Source organism: Scatophagus argus, chromosome 6 (genome assembly GCF_020382885.2).
Source record: "Scatophagus argus isolate fScaArg1 chromosome 6, fScaArg1.pri, whole genome shotgun sequence".
Taxonomy (NCBI): Eukaryota; Metazoa; Chordata; class Actinopteri; family Scatophagidae; genus Scatophagus; species Scatophagus argus.
The window spans coordinates 13567303-13589002 of NC_058498.1; the positions used below are offsets into that span (position 1 = coordinate 13567303).

At 42.7% G+C, this 21700-nt stretch overlaps 1 protein-coding gene across 3 annotated transcripts in view; it reads left to right on the top strand.

The window, feature by feature from the left end:
• Nucleotides 1-21700, top strand: part of LOC124060660 (voltage-dependent R-type calcium channel subunit alpha-1E) — a 91634-nt gene that overhangs the window by 63943 nt on the left and 5991 nt on the right. Inside the window, exons 12-41 of one of the 3 annotated variants that reach the window (XM_046391887.1) lie at nt 1616-1711; nt 1918-2127; nt 2226-2338; nt 2549-2661; nt 3045-3176; nt 3760-3829; nt 4035-4152; nt 4634-4701; nt 4856-4947; nt 7831-8742; nt 9402-9670; nt 9776-9877; nt 10227-10338; nt 10533-10662; nt 11605-11664; nt 12436-12542; nt 12769-12780; nt 12994-13090; nt 14259-14419; nt 14980-15117; nt 15779-15980; nt 16276-16440; nt 17184-17294; nt 17382-17462; nt 17650-17835; nt 17937-18028; nt 18242-18404; nt 18628-18755; nt 20090-20186; nt 21514-21619. In XM_046391887.1, the coding sequence (XP_046247843.1) occupies nt 1616-1711; nt 1918-2127; nt 2226-2338; nt 2549-2661; nt 3045-3176; nt 3760-3829; nt 4035-4152; nt 4634-4701; nt 4856-4947; nt 7831-8742; nt 9402-9670; nt 9776-9877; nt 10227-10338; nt 10533-10662; nt 11605-11664; nt 12436-12542; nt 12769-12780; nt 12994-13090; nt 14259-14419; nt 14980-15117; nt 15779-15980; nt 16276-16440; nt 17184-17294; nt 17382-17462; nt 17650-17835; nt 17937-18028; nt 18242-18404; nt 18628-18755; nt 20090-20186; nt 21514-21619 (4443 nt within the window). The remainder of the gene's footprint in view (nt 1-1615; nt 1712-1917; nt 2128-2225; nt 2339-2548; nt 2662-3044; nt 3177-3759; nt 3830-4034; nt 4153-4633; nt 4702-4855; nt 4948-7830; nt 8743-9401; nt 9671-9775; nt 9878-10226; nt 10339-10532; nt 10663-11604; nt 11665-12435; nt 12543-12768; nt 12781-12993; nt 13091-14258; nt 14420-14979; nt 15118-15778; nt 15981-16275; nt 16441-17183; nt 17295-17381; nt 17463-17649; nt 17836-17936; nt 18029-18241; nt 18405-18627; nt 18756-20089; nt 20187-21513; nt 21620-21700) is intronic. The other 2 variants (XM_046391888.1, XM_046391889.1) reach the window with 2 other exon arrangements.

A 21700-nucleotide genomic window follows, 5' to 3' on the forward strand; every position in this document is an offset into this window, starting at 1 on the left:
CAAAGCACCGTTGTCCCTACAGCCTCACAAAGCCTCCAGTATGATACTGGACTCTTATTCTTGTTGAAATTTCACTTCTGAGTTAGAAAAATTGAAAAGAAATGAAACTTGACCTAAAAGAAATTAGTATGTCAGTATGTCATCTCAGTTCAGTCTGTTACTGCTTTTGCACACCTGCCTAGATCGCATACATCATTACATTGCTCTCTACAAGTCTCAGTGCCACGCAGAGAGAATTAGCATTGATAGTGCTAAACCTGCCGCTAGACACGGAGCCCAACAGACAGCTAAGTGCCTGCTCTGACCCTCTCAACTCTACTTTGATGTTTCCTCCTCCCTAAACCAGCAGGGCTTTTATTAAATGTTGATTGATTGGCAGCTCTCAGGAGGCTCCCAGAGTGGAGTACAGGTGGTGCCTATGGTGAGAACCATCCTCCGTTCTGCTCTCTACCTCACCAACTTTACCACCGCATTTGGCACACACACACACACACACACACACAGCCACTCAAATGCATATATATGAACAATTTAACATAGAAACCGGAAAGCAAATCCTTGCTCAAATATATTTCTTTCTCTATATGTTTATGTCACTTGAAGCACAGAGATGCTCTGACATGGTAAAATAAATTGAATGATCACATCTGTTGTAAAAGCAGATAGTGGCTCCAGCTGTTGTGATGGAAATAAATGCAGAAGCTCAGATAGCTTTGATTAAAATGAAAGGTGGCGCACTGCAGTTGCCTCAGCAACCACTGGTCTGAAAAGGCAGCAGCGTGTGCTTGTGTGTGTGTGTGTGTGTGTGTGTGTGTGTTGACAAGTGTCAGTGTTCTGCCTTTAGCAAACACTGCTGAGTGTGTGTGTGAAATGGCAGCAATATTTTTGTGTTTGTGTGTGTGTTTATGTATGTGTTTGATCAGTGGCTTATAAAAAAAAAAAGTTCTCAAGCAAATATTGACCACAAGTAGATGCAGAAATCATAAAGGTAGCAGGAAGGTACGAGTGGATGAGTGGAGCGGTATGATAGGATGAAAGGTAATCATGAACACATCAGCCAGTGAAAAGGTCAAAACACACTCATCACACTCGCTTCAGCATGTGTGCACTGCACGGCGTGTCTCCTGACACTGTATGGCAGCCCTCGAACGCAATCAGAGAAAATGCATGGACCGTCAAGTCGCCTTGTAGCATGGTTTGCCATGACGGAGCTCATAAAGTGTGAGCAGAAGGTTTGCATTCACTTGTTTGGATCATTACACATTAAATGATCATTTTTATCTCATTCAACTGCAGCGTTAATGAGCTCGACTTTCCCTCTCAGCTAAAACTTCACAGACATCAGCTTGTCTTACAGATGATCCTCGCTGTGACTTCTTCTTATCATTTGCATCATCATTATCTTTTCATTGCATTACATGTTTGCACACTTGCAAACTGCCTGAGTCTGCTTGTGTCTTAAAGAGGAATGTTTTTTGGGGGTTTTTTTTCTTAGTTTTTTGAACCAAGTTAACAATCCACTAATTCAGCACAATGTGATCAAAGGTCACATTGCCCATAAGTCGGTTATGTGCTTTTTCCATGTGTTCTTATGTTCAATCTGCTCTGTCCACAGTGCTGAAGAGAGCCACCACCATCAAGAGGAGAGGGATGGATGTGGTGCATCGAGGACAGCCAGGGGAGGAACAATATGGTGACATCTCCTCAGTGGGTGAGTGGGAGTCTGGACAGGCTCATAAATATGGGCACAGGAGAAGTAAGGTATACTGTATTTGGGCACACTGTGCTCTGCTGCAGCCTTTAGAAATGTATATTTGATACTGTTGTAAACACTCCACTGTTGGAAACATGTTGTACACGCACTGTTAGGTAGACCTCAGTTTCTTTTCCCTCTCTATCTCTCCCTGATCCCCCAAGGCATCCCCATGGCCAGAGCAAGTATCAGGAGTGCCAAGCGAGGTCCAACAGCGTATTTTCGCCGTAAGGAGCGTCTCCTGCGTATCTCCATCCGGCGTGTGGTGAAGACACACACTTTCTACTGGACAGTGCTGGGCCTCGTGGCCCTCAACACACTGTGTGTGGCCATTGTCCACCACAACCAGCCGCAGTGGCTCTCCAACTTCCTCTGTGAGTCATTTCAGCAACACCTTGTAAAATGAGCTCACGGGTACCTGAACTTAGGGTTGGGCTTTGTTAAATGTATTTATTTCTTTATTTTGTTGCAGACTATGCAGAGTTCCTGTTCCTTGCTCTGTTCCTGACCGAGATGTTTCTGAAGATGTACAGCTTGGGACCGCGTCTCTACTTCCATTCTTCCTTTAACTGCTTTGACTGTAGTGTCAGTACTCCGTCACTTTTATTTCTGCCAGAATTATCCCAAAACTTGTGTTCTTAAAATATGCATCAGCGCTCTCTTTCACAGTGTATCTGTCTGCGTTGCATCATCTTTTGCTCTCTTTTTTCCACCACTTGGTCATAGTTGCTAGTGTGCTTTCAGTTGTTCTTTTGTGTTTTTACTAATGACACAGTTCCTTTCATATGTCTGTAGGTAATTGTTGGCAGCATCTTTGAAGTGCTGTGGGGTTTCTTCAGGCCTGGCACCTCCTTTGGCATCAGTGTCCTGCGTGCTCTCCGTCTGCTGAGAATCTTCAAGATTACCAAGTTAGTGCCACAGCTTTCCTCGTTCTTTGCCATCTGTTGAGACGTTTTCATATTATTATTTCATATAAGGACTATTTCACTGTTGACTGAGACAGAAACCAGCAGTAGTTTCAAGTTTGCCACCTTGGTGTGACACATAGTTTTGTGCATTTTACATTAATATAAGACACTGTGTTGTGTGGGTGAATCTTTTTTTTACTTGGTTTGGTTTTTTGAAAATATATTTTTGATATATTTGTGAAGCAATCCAGCAAGTGTATCACATACCAGCTTAAAACACGATTAGAAAAGACTAAACGACATAAAAGACAGGAACCTAAATCATGAAATATACATTCATGATATTCATATTCCTAACAAAAAAATATTCTGTGACTGTTAAGATATTGGGCGTCTCTGAGAAACCTGGTCGTCTCTCTGATGAACTCCATGAAGTCCATCATCTCTCTCATCTTCCTCCTCTTCCTCTTCATTGTTGTCTTTGCGCTCCTTGGCATGCAGCTCTTCGGTGGCAGGTAACAGTAAATGCTTATAGTTCTGTGCATTGCTCCAAATGAGTCCATAAAGAAAGTGAGTTACCACCCCGGCAGACAGACAGATCTAATCAATCTGGTAGAATATACAGACTGTGTTTCTCTCCTGCTCGGCGTACATACCCTGCAATTCCAGTAAAGACACGTTCAGATAAACAAGGCTAAATAGACTTTATGGTTCATTAGATTCATCCTTATTGAATGCACACAGTTGAGGGGAGAATAAATTGTCCTGTTGCCTGTTCACAGTTGTTTTCATTATACAGAGAGACTGTCTGGGCTCAGTCGAGATTCAAGGCACATCTATTGTTGCCTGGTTTTCCCCCCCGAGTTGAAGGCTGTTTCCCATGAGCTGTCACTTGAATAAAGGCTGTCAGAGGTGGACAAGCTCGGCCTTGTGTGTGAACTGGCCTTGAGAGTACAGAGCACATGGGGGAAGAAAAACATCATCCAGCCCTTTGGAGAGGAGGAGAAATTGATTTCTTTCAGACTGAAAAACATAAAATCAAAACAAGGCCCAGCTCTGCTTTTTTCAAGGACCTTACATGTCACATTTCTGTCACAGGTTCATCTTCGAAGACTACACCCCAACAAACTTTGACACCTTTCCTGCAGCCATCATGACTGTCTTTCAGGTCTGGAAATAAACCTGACAATTGATTGCTCTCTTCTTCACACAAGTTTATTACAGCAAATAACACTGAACAGGAAATGTAATTATGAGTTTAACAACATTTTAGGAAAGTGGAGTTTATTGCCAGGCTCAGCTATGGTCCTCAGGACGGTTTTGTGGATGCTAACTGCGAATGTCTGGGTGTTGTTGTGGATGTGTTTTCTCAGATCCTGACCGGAGAGGACTGGAATGAGGTGATGTACAACGGTATTCGTTCTCAAGGAGGAGTAAAGTCTGGCATGTGGTCCTCTATCTACTTTATAGTGCTCACACTGTTTGGAAACTGTATCCTCCATTACTCTTTTTTAAATGAAATATGAAAAAAAATTTTCCAGCTGGTAACCTAAACTAACTGACTATTTATTTAAGCCTTTATTTATAGCATTAAGAGAACTTTTGATTTATTGCTGTAAAGTGTGTTTCTCCATAAGAAATTGGGTAAAATTCCAAAAGAAATGAAACAAAAGCTCTATTAACCATCAACCTACTAATGTATTAGAAATGCATGCTGGACATGCAACAGACACAATTTGTCACACATATCCGACTGTAGCTGTAGCATTTGAATGTATTTCAAATAGCCACCGTCTTATAGCCCAGGTTGTGTCTTGGTTTTGATTTTTTTTTTTTTTTTTTTTTTTAATCTGGATTACATCATCCAACTGAGCTGCAGGGGTTCAGTGCCATTAAATGTCTCTTACCAAGGAGTCAGGGTTATGTCAGGCTTGTCGCACTTTGACCGTGTGCTTAACTCAGCTGTGACCAGATACTCTGCTGAATGTCTTCTTGGCCATTGCTGTGGATAACCTTGCCAATGCACAAGAACTTACCAAGGTAATATTCTTGTTATGTAGTTTTAATAATCTCTCCGCTCCGCCATGTCCAGTTCTGCTCTGGTCTCTTCATCACTTTGATTCTATTGAATTATTAAAACTCCTAGGTTTTACAGTTGTTCAGCCATCCTTTGCTCTTTTCCTCTTTTGATCAGGATGAAGAGGAAGCAGAGGCGGCATTCAACGAGAAGCACGCTCTCCAGAAAGCGAAGGAGGTCGGCCCACTGTCCTCCTTCATGTCTTCAGAGTAAGTGCTGTATGCAACCGCTCTCCCTGCCTGACCTCCTATCCTCTCCTCTCTATGTCTCTCCCTCTCTCTCTCTCTTCCTCTCCCTCCCTCCCTCCTTCCTCCAAGGATTGGCTATATAGGGCTAACCCACAGTAGTGCACAAGTTGCTGTGGCCTGCAGCACATGGCGTGTGTGCAGTTGATTTGGTTTACTAATAAAACTAAGACATGCAGAACAGTTAGAGAAAGAGGTCAAAGGTCATCAGTACAGAGCTTTAAGCTGTGTTCTTAAATGTCACTCAGGGCCCATTGAGATAATGCTGTCCCACTACGGACTTATTGACACATTTTCACTGCAAGGTCTAGCTTCTGCCTGCTCCCAGCACTGTAATTTGCTGCCACATTGAAGTCTAATGTATGTCTCCATGGTTACTGGTTTGACTCCGGGGTGGGAGGTGCTTATATTGTTGTCATGGAGACAGGGTTACTTATTGTCTGAATTAACATGGTGTGTCCATTACAGTAATAGACTTCTTTACTCAGTAAAGGGGATTTTGTTGTGAGGATGGAGCATACGGAAGTCAAATGAAGTGTGTGTGTGTGCGGGCTTTGAAGGGTTCTCACGTGTGGAAAATTTGATTCATCAGTAACGTGACCTTGTGTTTCTCAATGCTCAGGTTTCCAGCTTGCAGAATAGATTGTCTTTTTTTTTTTCTCAGGGATTGATTTCACAGTGCCTTGTCGTAGGTGGTGGAAGTGCATGTGCATGCACAAGAGTGGGGACCTCTGGCTCTGTGTGCACGCTGTGTATTGAGAAACAAGCAGTTTGTTGCATGGGCATGTGGAAGATAACAAGATAACATTCTATCAGCGTGATATTTTGTACCTTCATCTTTCTTGCTTCCCGTCTTTCTGTCTTTCTGTGCCGAGGCCTCGCCATTTCCCTAAAACTTGCTCAACAGAAATGTATTATATCCAAGCAGAAGGAAAACTAGAGATGTGCATTAGTTTCAGTTTAGCCAGCTGAGGGTCAGGCTCCTGTCAGAGTCTATAGAGAAGACCGGAATACCACGGGGTCGTCTGGGCCGGCATCTGCATTCAGAGCGGACACTCTGAACTTTAAGGGTTTCTGGTCTCATCTCCGATGTCAGCTATGAAGCCCCGGCGGTACCTGCCCCTGCTGACCTTGAAGAAACTTGCATGACAGCATTTGCTCAATAAAAAGAGAGAGAGAGAGATGCAGCATGTTGCAGACTGATGACAATTTCACCCTATAAACGCATGCATCTGGTCAGCATGATCAAAGGAAGAAAAACAGAAATTACACACACACACACACACACACACACTGCTTTCTGCGTACAACATAACAAGTAATACTGAGGCTGGAATACCTGGATTGAGTTTTCCTGTGTGTGTACAGTTTTTCTTCCATTGCTATCTAATCCCTCCCTGAGCTGCTGTCGAGGCTTCTGATTATTTTAAGTGCATATTTTGAAGCTTAGAACACGAATTTCCTGATTTGGCTCTACTAGCATGACCTCAAAGAATGCTAATATGTGAGTGCACTGAGGTGACGGTGGTGTGCAGAGCTGCATCCCAATGTGGTGGTTTTGTTCAGAGGGTCTTTCTAAATACGGACAAATTTTTTTTCTATGTTTGTTGATGGAGCCCATCTCTGTGTTTTCTACCTGTACCCATACTGTAGTTCAGACTGTCTTAACATCTCAGTCTTACTTAAGATGTCTTCTTATCAATGTTGCGCTTACTGTTGATGTTTATGAATGTTGTTTAATTGTTCCTAATACTGCGACCATCTTGTTTGTCAGTGTGCCGCTTGGCTCTAATGGAGACACACACCAAAGTATCGAAGGTTCAATCAGTTATTGACCTCCAAATTTATGTGAGATTCATTACAAACATTTAAAAAATATGCTCAGTGTTGCAAACAGAATACACGATACTGCAATTAAATATGAAATGAAAAATGAATCAGTATAAACTTTTAAAAGAAATGTTTTACCCTTAAGCAATGTGTAATAAATTGAGAGCAGCTGGTAAATGACATGAACAGTCTGTATAGAGATGTTTTGGGATGTTTTGGTCTTTGTGTGAAAGGCCAGTTTCAGGATCGTTTGCTGTGTGTCTCCCGGCCTGTTTTGTCTCTGCTCACAAAAGCACTAATGTCTTGTTTTCAACCAATCGCTCATTGATAACACGGACCACGCAAGAGTCCACGCACCAGTAAGTAACACTGTCTGTTCAGCTCTCTGAATTTCTCAGTAACGCCTGTCTGATTTTCTTAAATGGGTGAAAGTCCCAGACTCCATCATATGTAGTATTCTCTTCATGCTCTGTCCCACTCTTTACAAACTCTCCAACCCTATTTAATTTCACATTTCTTTATATATGTTACGCTGATTTCATTCTGCATCTTATTATTATTATTATTTGTTTGTTTTTTATTAAAGTAAGTCACACAGCACCTCCTGGCTTGGTTAATTTATCAGCCAACATCTTCATTGATCCACTTAAATTGCTTCATGTTTAAATGAAATTTGCTCCAAATCACTTGCTCTGTACTGTGATATTCATTCTTCGATACAACTACTTTGCCAGTTTAAATTTCATAAAACAAACAGGCAACGGCAAAATTAGAATACTGAGTCTATCAAAGCACATTCTGAAACTTGACTTTAACTTGACTTTCAAGACATTTGGTGATTTCACAAACAAAAGATGATTCAGAACTGAAAAAATAAATAAGAAAGCAAGCCGAAATTGAATGTCTCAAATGCTAAGACTGAGACAATAACTTTAATTTAAAGGTTCTGTGTTTTGGATGTGGCACTGCATGAATTTAAATATCTTCTGACATCTTGTCTTTTCCTTCTCTTCTCAGGGGAAGTCGGAGGAGGCGGCCCTACCTGTACAGGAAAAGAGCCATCCACCGCAGTCGGCCAACTTACTCCTGCTCCCTGGACGAGGCTCAGGGCAGCATCAGGCAGGGCCGCCCTCCCCCGCCGCTCAATCCCTCTAACTCTTTCATGTCCAGGAGAGAGAGAAGAAAAAGGATGACCATGTCAGTGTGGGAGCAGAGAACCAGCCAGCTGCGGAGACACCGCCAGATGTCCAGCCGAGAGATCCTGTTCAGCAGCCCCAGCGAGGAGAAAGACGGACCTTCTGCTTCAGCCCAGGCCCAGCATGGACATCCCCTGTCGCTGCACCGCAAGGTCATGGAGCACACGCAGTCTGGGAGTTTGAAGCGCCTGACGGAGCCCTTAGCCTCTCCTGTGAAGAACCAGGCTTCAGGCTCCTCCATGTCTGTGAATATCCCTCTGGATGCTATGCGCTCTGGTGACATACCTGAACCGCCAGTGTCAGCGCCAGCGCCGGAGTCATTGGATCCTGAGAACATTCCCCTTCCTGAAGTATCTGTGGCGATATCAGAGCCCATCGCAGAGAGCGGAAAACTGGGTGTTGATCAGAGCCACAGCACCACCACTGAGCGCCGGAGCCCCAGATTAAATGGCGAGCGCCAACACCGGGCGGTGAAGAAGTTCAGACCACCAGATAACCTTGACACACTGACTCCTGAGATGGGAGGTCATGGTGGGATCAGGGGCAGGAGGGCGCTGCATCACTGTGACCATCATCAGAACGGAGCCAGAAGTCAGGGGTCAACAACTGGGAATGGAAGCCATTTGGCGAGTCGCTCTGCCAGCAGGGAGAGAAAGAAAAATCCAAGGAAAGCAGAGGAGAAGGAAGCAGAGGCCAAAAAGCAGGAAGAGGTGTCAAAACCTGATGACAGCAGGTGAGACAGACCAACAGCTGTTCATCCAATATGTTTTTGTTTGTTTGTTTGTTTGTTTGGTAAACAAGTTTATTTGGCAGTTTGCTCCAAATTCGGTTAACAGAAGAAGTGAATGTCAAGGGAGACAGGAATTATTTGGAGAGAAGAGAGGGGATTGAGATGCAACAGAGGTCCCCAGTCAGTCACGTTCACTTAATGCCAGTGATTTTCAATGACCTCGAGATGTTACGGAACAAGATACAGACAGAACATTACTTCCTGTTCTCAGTAGGTCTAACCACATATTTAAGCACAGCACTGGGTTACAACCCAATATTAACCTATTAGGTTGAAACTAAAATCATCTGTGCTGTGAATATTTAATGTTTTTTGGGTCTCAGAAATGATCTATTACATACTCAAATATGAGCATTTTAAGATTCATTTGGATGGTACACAGTAGAGAAATGACAGAAAATGAGGATGGGGAAACTGTGGTTCTTGTAATTATTGAGCATCTACCTTCATGCTGATAGTGTCCCCTTTAATGTCAACCAAGAATTAAGACTGCAGAGCAACTTATGAAAACATATGAAACAATCTTGCACTGAAATGAATCATTCCATGCTATAGTAGACTAGTTGTAAGTAAATCACTGTCCTCCTGTCTCTCCTGTGAAGCTTTTGTCTCTGTGTTTTCAGACTGGGTGACAGGAATGAAGGAGGAGGAGATGGTGACCCACCAGACAACCAGAGCCACACTGGTGAGCAGTGTCCTCAGAAGCAGGAAGAGCCTCCTCAGCAGTCGGACCCGTGTCCAGCCGCCATCCCAGATAGCAGCAAAGAAGAGAACAACACAGAACAGGACCAGGATAAATCACAGCTCAGCTCCAGTGTGATCATCGAGTTACCCAACGTTCAATCATCTCTGGAGCTCTCCACGATCACAGGTACAACTGTTGCTTTGCGGATTTCAGCTGCCGATATGGTGATTCTGTTTCACATTGTAGCTGGTAACATTAGTAGGTGTTTTGTTAATTTGTGTGTTTTCTCAGTCCATCACTCCCACTTCACTCACTGTGGTCTAGCAGGAGTGAAGAGGCATTTAATCAGGACAGGATTCATTTCAAGTCACTGCACACAAGTCACTCATCAGTGTAAGACCTTCCTACAGCTCATTTTCAAACTGGAAAAGCATGGCTGTTCCGTCACATTTTGACGAATCTGTCAAATGTCAAATTTATTCTCTGAATAAATATAAGATGAGAGATAGGCCATGCAGAAACTGAATCATGCTTCAGGCTAAAAGCAGGGTAAAACTGCCTCTGCAGTTCCTGTTATGAATGAAGTCATGTCAACATCTGAGATAGACCCCATATTGCACCACTTGGCTCCATCCATTCTCAGACTTTTTCCAGACTAAAAACCCCTTTTAAATACCCTACTCTTCTCATCACACCTTCTTCTTCTTTTTCGCCTCCTTCTTCTTCTCCTTAACTTCTCCAGTCAACAGTAAAGATGCTGAAACCTGTAAATCAGAGAAGGAGGAAGCAGAGGAGACAAAGCCTGTCACCACTGTGACTCCAGACAGCATGTTCATCTTCAAACATGACAACCCGTAAGTTGCTTCCAGCCAACTTCTCAGCATGTCCAGCGCCAAAATTTTTTAGTTAAGATTTGTTGCACAACATCCATGTTGTAGCCTATTCCAGCTGTCTTTAGGTTTCAGACAGCTTAAGGCTGCACAGTCTTACTCGTAGTGGTACCTGACCTCCGCAGCACTTCCTCACTCAGCCATCTGCTATCCCTCAGGGTGCGTCGAGCTTGTCACTATGTGGTGAACCTCAGGTACTTTGAAATGTCCATCCTGTTGGTCATCGCTGCGAGTAGTATAGCACTGGCGGCTGAAGACCCTGTCGCCACCTCCTCTGACTGGAACAAGGTTTGTGTGTTCACATACATGTATATATCATCCATCTGCCAGGGACAGCTGTAACATTCATGACTTCAAAGAGGACAGATTGTTTCTGCTGTTCCTACCGTATCCTGAATCACTCTGATAACTCCCATCGCTTCTTATCTCTGCCTTGGGTCTAATAGCTCGCCTTATCTATTCTAAGCAGTAAAAGTACCACAAAGAAATAATAAAATATTTCTATTTCCTTAAACTGTTTTTCAAAAGACCGTTAATGTGACTTGATGGGTGGGGTGGGGGGCAGTTAAATCGTTGATGATAGAGGAAATTGAAGTTTGAGACACACTGAGCCTGGCGGTTCATGGAAGGAATTAGGCTAATTTTCCTGTGTTGTAATACCTTCATTTCAAACAGGAGAGATATTTTTATTTCCATGCATGATTAAGATGAAAATATGAGTCTTTGGCGATTAGGTTCCATAGTGACATGTGACATCATATTATAAGAGGGGAGAAGAAGCTGTTAGTCGGAAACTATACGATCCGCCCCCCACCCCCCGATGGAACATAGACACTGGTGGTGGTGGTAATGGGGAGGAGACTTTAATGAGTTTGACCTATGAATGGGGTGGAGGAGGATTGCAGCGACTTTGCACTGAAATGACGTCTGACAAAAGCAGGGGGGAGTTAGACTTCACTGGCTGAAGTCGTGGCAAAATCTGGTGGCTTTAACTGAGCAAACGGCCATACTCACCTGATTAAGAAGAAGTGAAGAGTGAGAGAATTATGCATCAATGAGTGTAAAGTCTTTCCACAAGATTAGAGCTTGTGAGGTAAAATAAGCCAAAATGTCATAAAATAAACACAAGTTGAAGAATTTCACCTTTTTTTTATGAAGAGCACTTCTTTGTTATCTGTTACTCGTCTGGTCATTCTCTTTGACGGCCCTTCTGTCTCACACTTATTGCAGGTTCTGCGGTACTTTGATTATGTTTTCACTGGAGTCTTCACGTTTGAAATGATCATAAAGGTGAGTCACTGTGTAAACAATGATATGTTACAGTGTGGCTACGGATTGCAAAAAACTGGTGATCAAACACATGAATAAAACTTTTTGAGTTGCAGGATGGCTCCACGATGACACCACAGAAACTAAACTAGCTCTCGTTTCCTGTTTGCCATTGTTACACATCTGAAGAACCATGAAGATTAGACATCTAAGTTAACAGATAATGGATACGTTTAAAATAACTTTTAACTGTAACAGATCAAAAACAAACTGTGCTGTTCACCTAGAACACAAAAAAACCAAGCGATTTCCAACTGTTCTGGCTTGTGAGCCCTTAACAATAAGCTGTGTTTACATCTCCAGTTGCATTTGTTGTGACCCGTCTACATTCCTCTGCTGTTAACTGTGGTCACAACTGCTCAGATTTATTTTCATTGGAGTAACGAGCAGTTTTGTCAGGCCAATTGCTCGGTAAATTTCACTCTTTCAGGAGCTTGATTGCCTTCATAATTCCAACCCAACACTGAAACTTGAAATTCATGAAAAGAAGTGAATTGTCTCATTTGCACTATTCCGTCATTTGCTCAATTCTGCAATACTGCTGTAAATATTGTTGCCATTTGGTCCCTGTTCGCTGGTTATATCTTTTTATTCTGGTTGTTTTTATGTTTATATAGTGTTGTTTATATATTTATAGCATTAGTATTTAGGTTATTGGGCTTATACCAGGACCAGGGAAACTAATTTTGTTCCACTTCATGTTTTCATTGTACACCTTTGTCTTGTCCTCAGATGATCGACCAGGGTCTGATCCTCCATGATGGCTCCTACTTCAGGGACCTGTGGAACATCTTAGACTTTATCGTCGTGGTGGGAGCACTGGTCGCCTTCGCCCTCTCGTCAGTCACATGATTTATTTTAGTGCATCGCATGCACAGATCATATGTCTAAAGATAAAAGTGTCTTTAAAGCAGCTGTAAATCAACTTTTTTTCACTGTAAACGTAGCCTCACTTCATGCAGTCCACTTCCATTGTGTTTATAACATTGTAACTGTTGATATACATGTCCCTCTTTCCTGTTTGTCTCCGTCTGTGGATGGTGCCCCTGTGGGACTGACCACCAGCAATGTGATGGGGTAAAAAAAAAAAAAAATGAAACATAACATAACATAAATATCATCTTTGTATGTACAAACTTCTAACATAAGTAGAATATCTCAGATTAAACATCTTGCTACAATGGATGCTAAAGGTGTGAGAAACAGTTGTGCAAGTCATAGAGCATCTGAAAATGTGATAATTACTAAAAGCAATGGTGTGATGCTCACACTGTCTGTCTTTCTGCGCAGAAATAACAAAGGACGAGACATTAAGACCATCAAATCTCTGAGAGTGTTGCGTGTCCTCAGACCACTGAAGACCATCAAGAGACTTCCTAAACTCAAGGTCAGAGATGCCCTGTCTTCGATGGCCATGCTTGTATCATTTGTATTTTTCATGTTATCGTGAGCTAATTAATAAATAACCCAAATGGTCAAAATGTTAAAAATGCATCACACACATCAGTCTTTCCATGCTTTCCTTTTATTATCTAGTCTTATACTTTTTAAATCATTTATTCTGTAAAATCCAGCCTGTTCCTGAATTCGCTTACATTTATACTTACATATGAGCAGCTATTTTTCTGATCTCAGTGTCCACACTAGAAACATCCCCTGCAGCTTAAGGATGCCTGCTCTTTCATCTTTTTCGCCAACTGCATTTCGTAGACCTGAGAGCAGAGAAAGAAGGAGTATACAGATGAGGTGATAAACCGCAATGTGACAAACTGTGAGCATCAGGGCATGAAGACATGTTGTCAGGGCCGAGATCCCCAAACTTCAACACGTAGTCTGTGTACAGGGAGAAAACAAGAAGGAGAAGATCAGAGGATGCACCAAAGCATCGAAGCTCATGCATACGCAGGTCGATATCCCTTTTAAAGGAAACGTAAAGCAACAGACACACTCCTCCACGGAAAGAGAAACAGTGGAAACTGAGGAGGATAAAGATAAAAAGGTTATTTGCAAAGAACAAATAAGAGAGGAGGGTTAAAAGTGAACTCGGGGAATTAGTCAGCTTGAGAAGCAGCTGTCGGGCCGTCTGATTGTGCTAACAGGTCGTCATCTTGGGACTGCAGCTAAAACCTTCCAGTTCTCCTTCTGTTCACTCAGAGAGGGAGTGAAGATCTGTGGAAGAAACTTCACTTTGAAGACCATCAGTGGTTTTACATGTTTTAACTTCCATTTATTTAACTTTCCATTTATTGTATTTATATTACAGCTGTGTGTGTGTGTGTGTGTGTGTCTGTCTTCAAGTGCTGACATACAACCATAAAGTCAAGTCTCAGATGTCTGATTTTTACAATATAAAATCAAACACACCAACAAAAGACAGCACAGTCCCTACTTAAATGCATTACTGTGATGTTGCCACAATTTTATGAACAAAATAAATAATTAAGTGGTAAATAAATATTTGCATGCATCAGATGTCTCACAGTGCACAGACCCTTTTCTCTGATCTCATCGCTTCTGTTTCATCTCACGCTTCTCTCCCTCTTTCTCTTTTCCAGGCGGTGTTTGACTGTGTGGTAACGTCTCTGAAAAACGTCTTCAACATCCTGATTGTCTACAAGCTTTTTATGTTCATCTTTGCTGTCATCGCCGTGCAGCTCTTCAAGGGGAAGTTTTTCTACTGTACCGACAGTTCGAAGGACACGGAGAAGGACTGCCAGTAATGCTCTTTACTTTACTTTGTTTGCCTTTACTTTTCTTGTTTCTTTCTTATCTTTCTTTTCCTTTTGTTTTATTGCCGCACAGTTAGCAAATCTCGGCGGCACGGTGGTGCAGTGGTTAGCACTGTTGCCTCATAGCAAGAGGGTTCCAGGTTCGAATCCCGGTCTGGGCCCTTCTGTGTGGAGTTTGCATGTTCTCCCAGTGCCTGTGTGGGTTTTCTCCTGGTACTCCGGCTTCCTCCCACAATACCAAAAACATGCACATTAGGTTAACTGGCTACTCTAAATTGCCCCTAGGTGTCAGTGTGTGCATGAATGGTTGTATGTCTTTGTGTGTCGGCCCTGTGATCGACTGACGACCAGTCCAGGGTGAACCCCGCCTCTCGCCCGTAGTCAGCTGGGATAGGCTCCAGCTCCCCCGCAACCCTGACGGATAAGCAGTATAGAAGATGGATGGATGGATGGATGTTAGCAAATCTTACCAAATTCCATGTCATTCTTGCAATTTCTCAATAACATATGTTTGTGTTGTACCTCGTCTCCTCCCTCTCTCCCTCAGGGGTTACTATATTGACTACGGGAAGTATAAGAAGGAGATGAAGAGAAGAGAGTGGAAGAGACACGAGTTTCACTACGATAACGTCATCTGGGCTCTGCTCACCCTCTTCACTGTTTCTACTGGAGAGGGATGGCCTCAGTGAGTGTCCGGCTGGAATCTAACTCTTGCTCTGGATGAAGAAGTTCAGCAGGAGCTTTCTTGCATATCATTTTCCATTCTAAGAGGGCTCATTAGCTTTTATGAGCATTATAACCTTTTAACATCTGGCTTATTCTTTGGTTATTGATTGAATTTGACCTTTGATGAAGGAAATATAATAGATGTGATTAACTTAACAAAGATTTTGCCATTCATTATCTCACAGTAAGGTTACACCAATATTTCACTGACATTGCTTGTGGGTTTGTGCAGTTCCAACCCTTGCTAACTGACTGCTGCTTTAGAAACAAATTAAAAATGATGTTCTCATTCAAATGGCAAATCTGATTCCTTCCCAATGAACAAATAATACTACTATAATACAGTTTCCACCAAAACCAGTGTCTTCTTTTAAAATGCTACAAAGCTTAACCTCCCTGAACACAATACCTTAGTTTAATACTTTTCTTCTTTAGCAATTGAGTGATTTTGTGAATGCTTTTAAGCAGTTTGATGTATCTTCAGCGAGTGTTGCAGTAAAATCCGTCTTGCTCTTGTGCTGTTTCCGTCGTGCCGATCAGTAGAAGTTTTTCCCTTCGTAGTCTCCTTTACTATCGTTAGTGTTAGCGTTAGTTAGCTTCTGGTGTCTCTGCTTTTCCAGGGTTCTGCAGCACTCAGTGGATGTGACAGAAGAGGACAGAGGGCCGAGCCACGGCAACAGGATGGAGATGTCTATCTTCTACGTCATCTACTTTGTCGTCTTTCCCTTCTTCTTTGTGAACATCTTTGTGGCTCTCATCATCATCACCTTCCAGGAACAGGGGGACAAGATGATGGAGGAGTGCAGCCTGGAAAAGAATGAGGTGAGGCAAGATTGATGAAGGAACAACGAACAAGCACTTTCTCCATCTGTCTTTTTTTATGTTGCTTTGTCTTCTCACCTCTTTCTTCCTGATCTGTATCTCTTTCTCTGTCTCTGTACTCTTGTCTGTCTTTGTTAATCCACATGTAGGAAATGTCTTATTCTGCCTTGATGTGAACAGAATAGAAGCAAAAACAACGAGCCTTGTCCTTAAGGCACATAGTTAAACTGTATGCTGCGTTTTTTACTTTTCCACTCATCATCCTCTCCTCTCTCTTTTATTCTCTCTGTTTCAGAGGGCGTGCATTGACTTTGCCATCAGTGCCAAGCCCCTCACCCGCTACATGCCCCAGAACCGGCACACTTTCCAGTACCGACTGTGGCATTTTGTGGTATCACCCTCTTTTGAGTACACCGTTCTGGCAATGATCGCTCTCAACACCATTGTACTGATGATGAAGGTGAGGAAAAGGGAGAGAGGAAAAGACAAAAATGGGACAACGGTGTATTTTAGTAGGAGCAGATAGAGCAGCACCAGGTGTGGCACGTCCGTCCTCTGTCTCCTAAAAATGACAGTTTCCACATATCTTTGTTTGCTGATAGGCAACGCATTCTGTCATGGACTTGTGACTGTCAACACTTTTAACTGTTTTAAAATAAACCAAGATGTGTCACTCCTAACCAGAAACATGGATCTGTTTCAGCTACCTCCTCAAACTGTAATCATTTCAGTTAGACCTGCTGATGTTTCAGGGTTTTTTTCCCACTCCTCTCTCACCAATATTTATTTCCTGAACTGGCCTTTTCTGGGGTTGTGTCGGTTGGTCAAACAGACAGACAGTCAGACAGACAGTCAGACAGACAGACGCGAGGTGACTCAGCCTGTATTAAATATTGATCTATAATGTCCAGGGGCTGCTATTTAGCATGACCTCATTAACTGTTGCTGCCGCCCCCAGAGGACTGACTCCTTTTATAGTGCGACAGATGAGAGGTGCAGAGACTGAGGGACTATTTATGGGTCTGGAGGAATCTTCCATCAACCTGCAGATCCGCAGGGTGCAGTGCTGAAGTTCACACTAATATCAGACCTGTAGCGTGAGATTATGCTGCAGCGAACTGGTTAGGAAACATTCCACTTCTTTATCCCACTCTGCCCTGCAGATTTTTGTAGATTAACCCCTGCCGTCTTTTTTATTTTCAGTATTATTCTGCACCGCCAACCTATGAGGCTGTTCTGAGGCACCTGAACACAGCTTTCACTGTTCTCTTCTCAGTCGAGTGCGTTCTCAAGATCATGGCCTTCGGCTTTCTGGTGAGAGAAAAGAGCAACACGCAACCTGAATGAGAATACAAGCTCCCCTTTTAGAAATCACTCACAGTCTCTTTTCTGTTTCTTCAGAACTATTTTCGAGACACGTGGAACATTTTTGACTTCATCACTGTTTTGGGCAGCATCACAGAGATTGTGGTAGACTTGCAGGTAATAAGAAAAACATGGTTAAGTATCAACACCAACAGAGAGAGTCTATTTGATTGGTCATCTCTTCCCTTTCTCTTCACACTTTCTATGTTTCCCTCAATTTTAAGTATATGTGAATGTGAATACTATTCCAGTACAGCACCAGTAAACATCAGTTTCCCTCCCCTCTCCTGTGCCCTTGTGCAAGTCTGCTGATTCGTTCAACATGAGTTTCTTGAAGCTGTTCCGAGCAGCTCGTCTGATCAAGCTGCTGAGACAAGGTTACACCATCCGGATTCTTCTGTGGACCTTTGTCCAGTCCTTCAAGGCTTTGCCCTACGTCTGCCTGCTCATCGCCATGCTCTTCTTCATCTATGCCATAATTGGCATGCAGGTTAGAAGGGCAGACACGTAATTGGTTTCTGTTTCCGATTCGAGGTGGTGTTTCCTTGATCCAAAATATGTGTTTTTTTTAATTCCATATATGTGAATCAGGTGTTTGGGAACATTAAACTGAACGATAAGACTCACATTACCCAGCACAACAACTTCAGGACCTTCTCTGGTGCTCTGATGCTGCTGTTCAGGTAGGACACCATAATATCCTATTCTTTGGGTAGCTTTGGACTTAATGTTATTTGTAGGTCTCACATTTGGAACATCTGAAAGCCGTCTCAATGCTGTGATTGCGCCTTCCAGATGGTATACACGACTGCGAATAAACTGTGAGCTGGAGTCCTAACCAATCTCCCCATCCCCCTGATGCTGTGTATTGTGTGTGTGTGTGTGTGTCCATCCAGGAGTGCCACAGGAGAGTCATGGCAGGAGATCATGCTGTCCTGTCTGGCGGGACAGAAGTGTGAGACTGACCCAGCACTATCCATGTCTGACCCGGAGGGGGGCTGCGGCTCCGACTTTGCCTACTTCTACTTTGTCTCATTCATCTTCTTCAGTTCCTTCCTGGTAAGACAAGCAAACTACAGCATGAAGGATTCCTCTAAAACACGACAACGATACCACTTTTAGGAGATAAATTTGCCACTTAATTTTCTGCTCATTCACTGTCTAATGTTATCTTCGGAAGAAGAATTTTTCTTTAAGTTTGGGGAACTATGCTGATACCCACCCCCCCATTTCATAAAAATGAAGTCATGGCTTCTACTTCCTCTGTTTGTCCTCTGGTCAGATGCTGAACCTGTTTGTGGCCGTGATCATGGATAACTTTGAGTATCTGACAAGAGACTCGTCTATCTTGGGTCCACACCACCTGGATGAGTTTGTCCGGATCTGGGGGGAGTATGACCGTGCCGCCTGGTTAGTGGCTCTCTGTCTTTATGCTACACCCACATTTCATCAGTAGTGCTGCTGTGCACTTACAAGTGCTACAGTTTTTATTGATGTTCACTGACAGTCATGCTGTCAAATGTAAACAGAAAAAATTGACATTAAATTGACACTGTGTCTACTCTTGGATGTGAAAAGCAGTTGCAGGTTGTCTGTCAAGCAACTGAATTTGCTGCAGCAGAGATGAATGACCACAGCTACCTATAAACATGCACAAACAGTTTCACCAACCTACAGAAAAGTATTGCTTGTGTATTACAGTAAACAAAATAACGTTAAGATGTCTTAAAACTGCTCTTTTGTGAACAAGAGCTTCTATTTATTTATTTAGGCCTCGTTCACCCTTCTTGTGGACTACAAGGACTGTAATGAAGCACAACTAAAGACATGTATGTTTTTTCCAGTGGTAGGATCCACTATAAGGAGATGTACAAAGTTGTACGCACTATCTCACCTCCCCTGGGCTTTGGAAAGAACTGCCCGCACAGGGTGGCATGCAAGGTTTGGTTCTCCCATGTCGACAAATCCCCTCCCCCTCTACTCTGCCTCTTTCCTGTGGGATCCTTCCTGACCTCCTCCTATCCCTCCTTTCCCACCCTTCACCAGCTGTCACCACCCTGCCTGACCTCCAGGGGTGTGTTACTCACTACAGCGAATGACGACACTCCAGTCTCGGGGTACTAAGACACAGGGCATCCCTCAATTAGGCATATAAGTCAACATCCTTAATTTTAAGTTATTTTAAGTCATATTTTTAAATAATGTCGCTCATTTTTTGATGCAATTGTTGCACAATCTGGGGGAAGTCTGTGTCTTTCTACCTTTTGGATCTGGTTTAAAGATGTTTTTAGTACCTCCTCACACACACACACACACACACACACACACACACACACCTACCCCACGTAAGTAACTGATATTATGCACCAGATCCGGTGAGGCTGTCATTCCTTTGCTCATCCTGTGTGAGGTTTTTCTCCCCTCCCAGATTTCTATGCCCTGATTGCGGCATAGAAAGAATGCAACCTGTTTTATTTCTCCTATTTTACTCTTTCCTCCCTTGTGATGCCTTGGAATAACCCTTTTTCTTCTATCTCCTCCCTCCTCTTCATTACCCTTCACCCACTCCTGTGCCCTTTTTCCTCCTCCATCCCTCGGCGGCACATTTCCCGACTCCTCCACCGTTACTCAATTTCTCCTCCACCTCCAACATCCTCCCTCTCCCCTCACTGCCCTCTTCCTCTCCCTCCCTCCCCCCATCTTTCTTTCCCATCCCCATCTTCATGGCTACCTGGCGCCCCCAGTGGTCGTATCCATTACACTGACATGTATGAGATGTTGACCAACATGTCGCCACCTCTAGGCCTGGGCAAGAAATGCCCCTCCAAGTTGGCATATAAGGTAGACTGAACACTAGAGACCAAACAGGCACTGCCTTCACATTTTAACCAATGAGGACAAGCGCCGTAAAATCTCATTTTGTGTGTCATACATTGGAAAAGGCTTTTTTTTTTTTCCTTTTGGTTATATTATGCAGTATTGCTTGTTGAAAGAGTTTTTAAGTTCCAGTATTTTGTCAGTGGCAGATGATTGGTGCTATGGTAATGATTTGCCTGTTTTGCTTTGCATCTTGGCAGAAGAAAAAAAAAAGACATTGTTATCTGTATGCTGGTTTCTGATGAGAGAGTCCTGATGGAGTTTATCTTTCCAAGCCAGCTGGAGAACATTAATCAGAAAGTTGTCAAACCTCTACATGCTAAATCTGGTCTGCTGTACAATGCTCTCATGTCTTTCATACTTCATTCTCTGTTTTCTTACATATAACCCATCTGCATGTGCCTCCTGTCACAGCCCAGTGTCACATCTGTGTGTAATGTGTAATGCACTGGTTGTGTTGTTTGTGTCCATATGTGTGTGAGTTTGCGACCTTGCAGGCATGCACTATCTCAGACGATGTGTTGTATGACTTATTTTATGAAGCTAGATGGACAACTCGCACTGTTTAGACCTCATTTTACAGAAGGACAGGAGATGTTTCCTTTAAAAATTTTGTCTCAGTTTATTTTGTGACCTAAGATTGTTGAGATTGCCAAACTGTTACAGGTGATTGAAAAACATTCTTTCTCATTACTTCTTGTCATCATCACATAATTACTGTAGCTTGTTTCTCCAAATAAGATACAGTAAATAAATACTGTTTTGTTCTCCCCATCCTTCTGTATCTATCAGCGTAGTTTAGTTCTTTTCAAAGCAAGACATATGAAGTTATGAAAATGTGAAAGCTTGCACTTAACTTTGTTCTGACACCCAGAAAGGCAATGGTTGCTCATGATTTTTTACAAGCTAGTTTCCCTGAAATCATAATTTAATTATCTAATTATTTCAGTAAGAGACTGACAGGTGAGAGGGCAAACTGAAACTCATTCAAATGTTGTTTCCATCCAAGTTCTGTTAGATCGTTCATTTTCAAGCCTGTAGGATAAATGATCTGTCATCTTGGGATAGGGATCTAACCAAGATAAGAATATATATATATATATATATAATTTTGTCTTGAGATAATGATTATATATTCAGTCAATATTCAGTCAATTAAAGATAAAAGGACTTAAAAACATTATGATCCACCACAGCTGCTCTGGGCTTCCACGTTTGCATTGTGATATGTTGTGTAATTGTTTGTTTGTTTGCTGGGTTGTTACTGACTATGACACTCTGCTGCCATCAGAGACTGGTCCTGATGAACATGCCTGTGGACGATGACATGTCTGTTCACTTCACCTCCACCCTTATGGCCCTCATCCGCACCGCCCTGGAGGTCAAGATAGCCAGAGGTTAGAGATCACGTTTCAAAAGCCTAAAGATGTACATTTACTGTAATGTAAAACACTTAATGTTTGTGTGTGTGTGTGTGT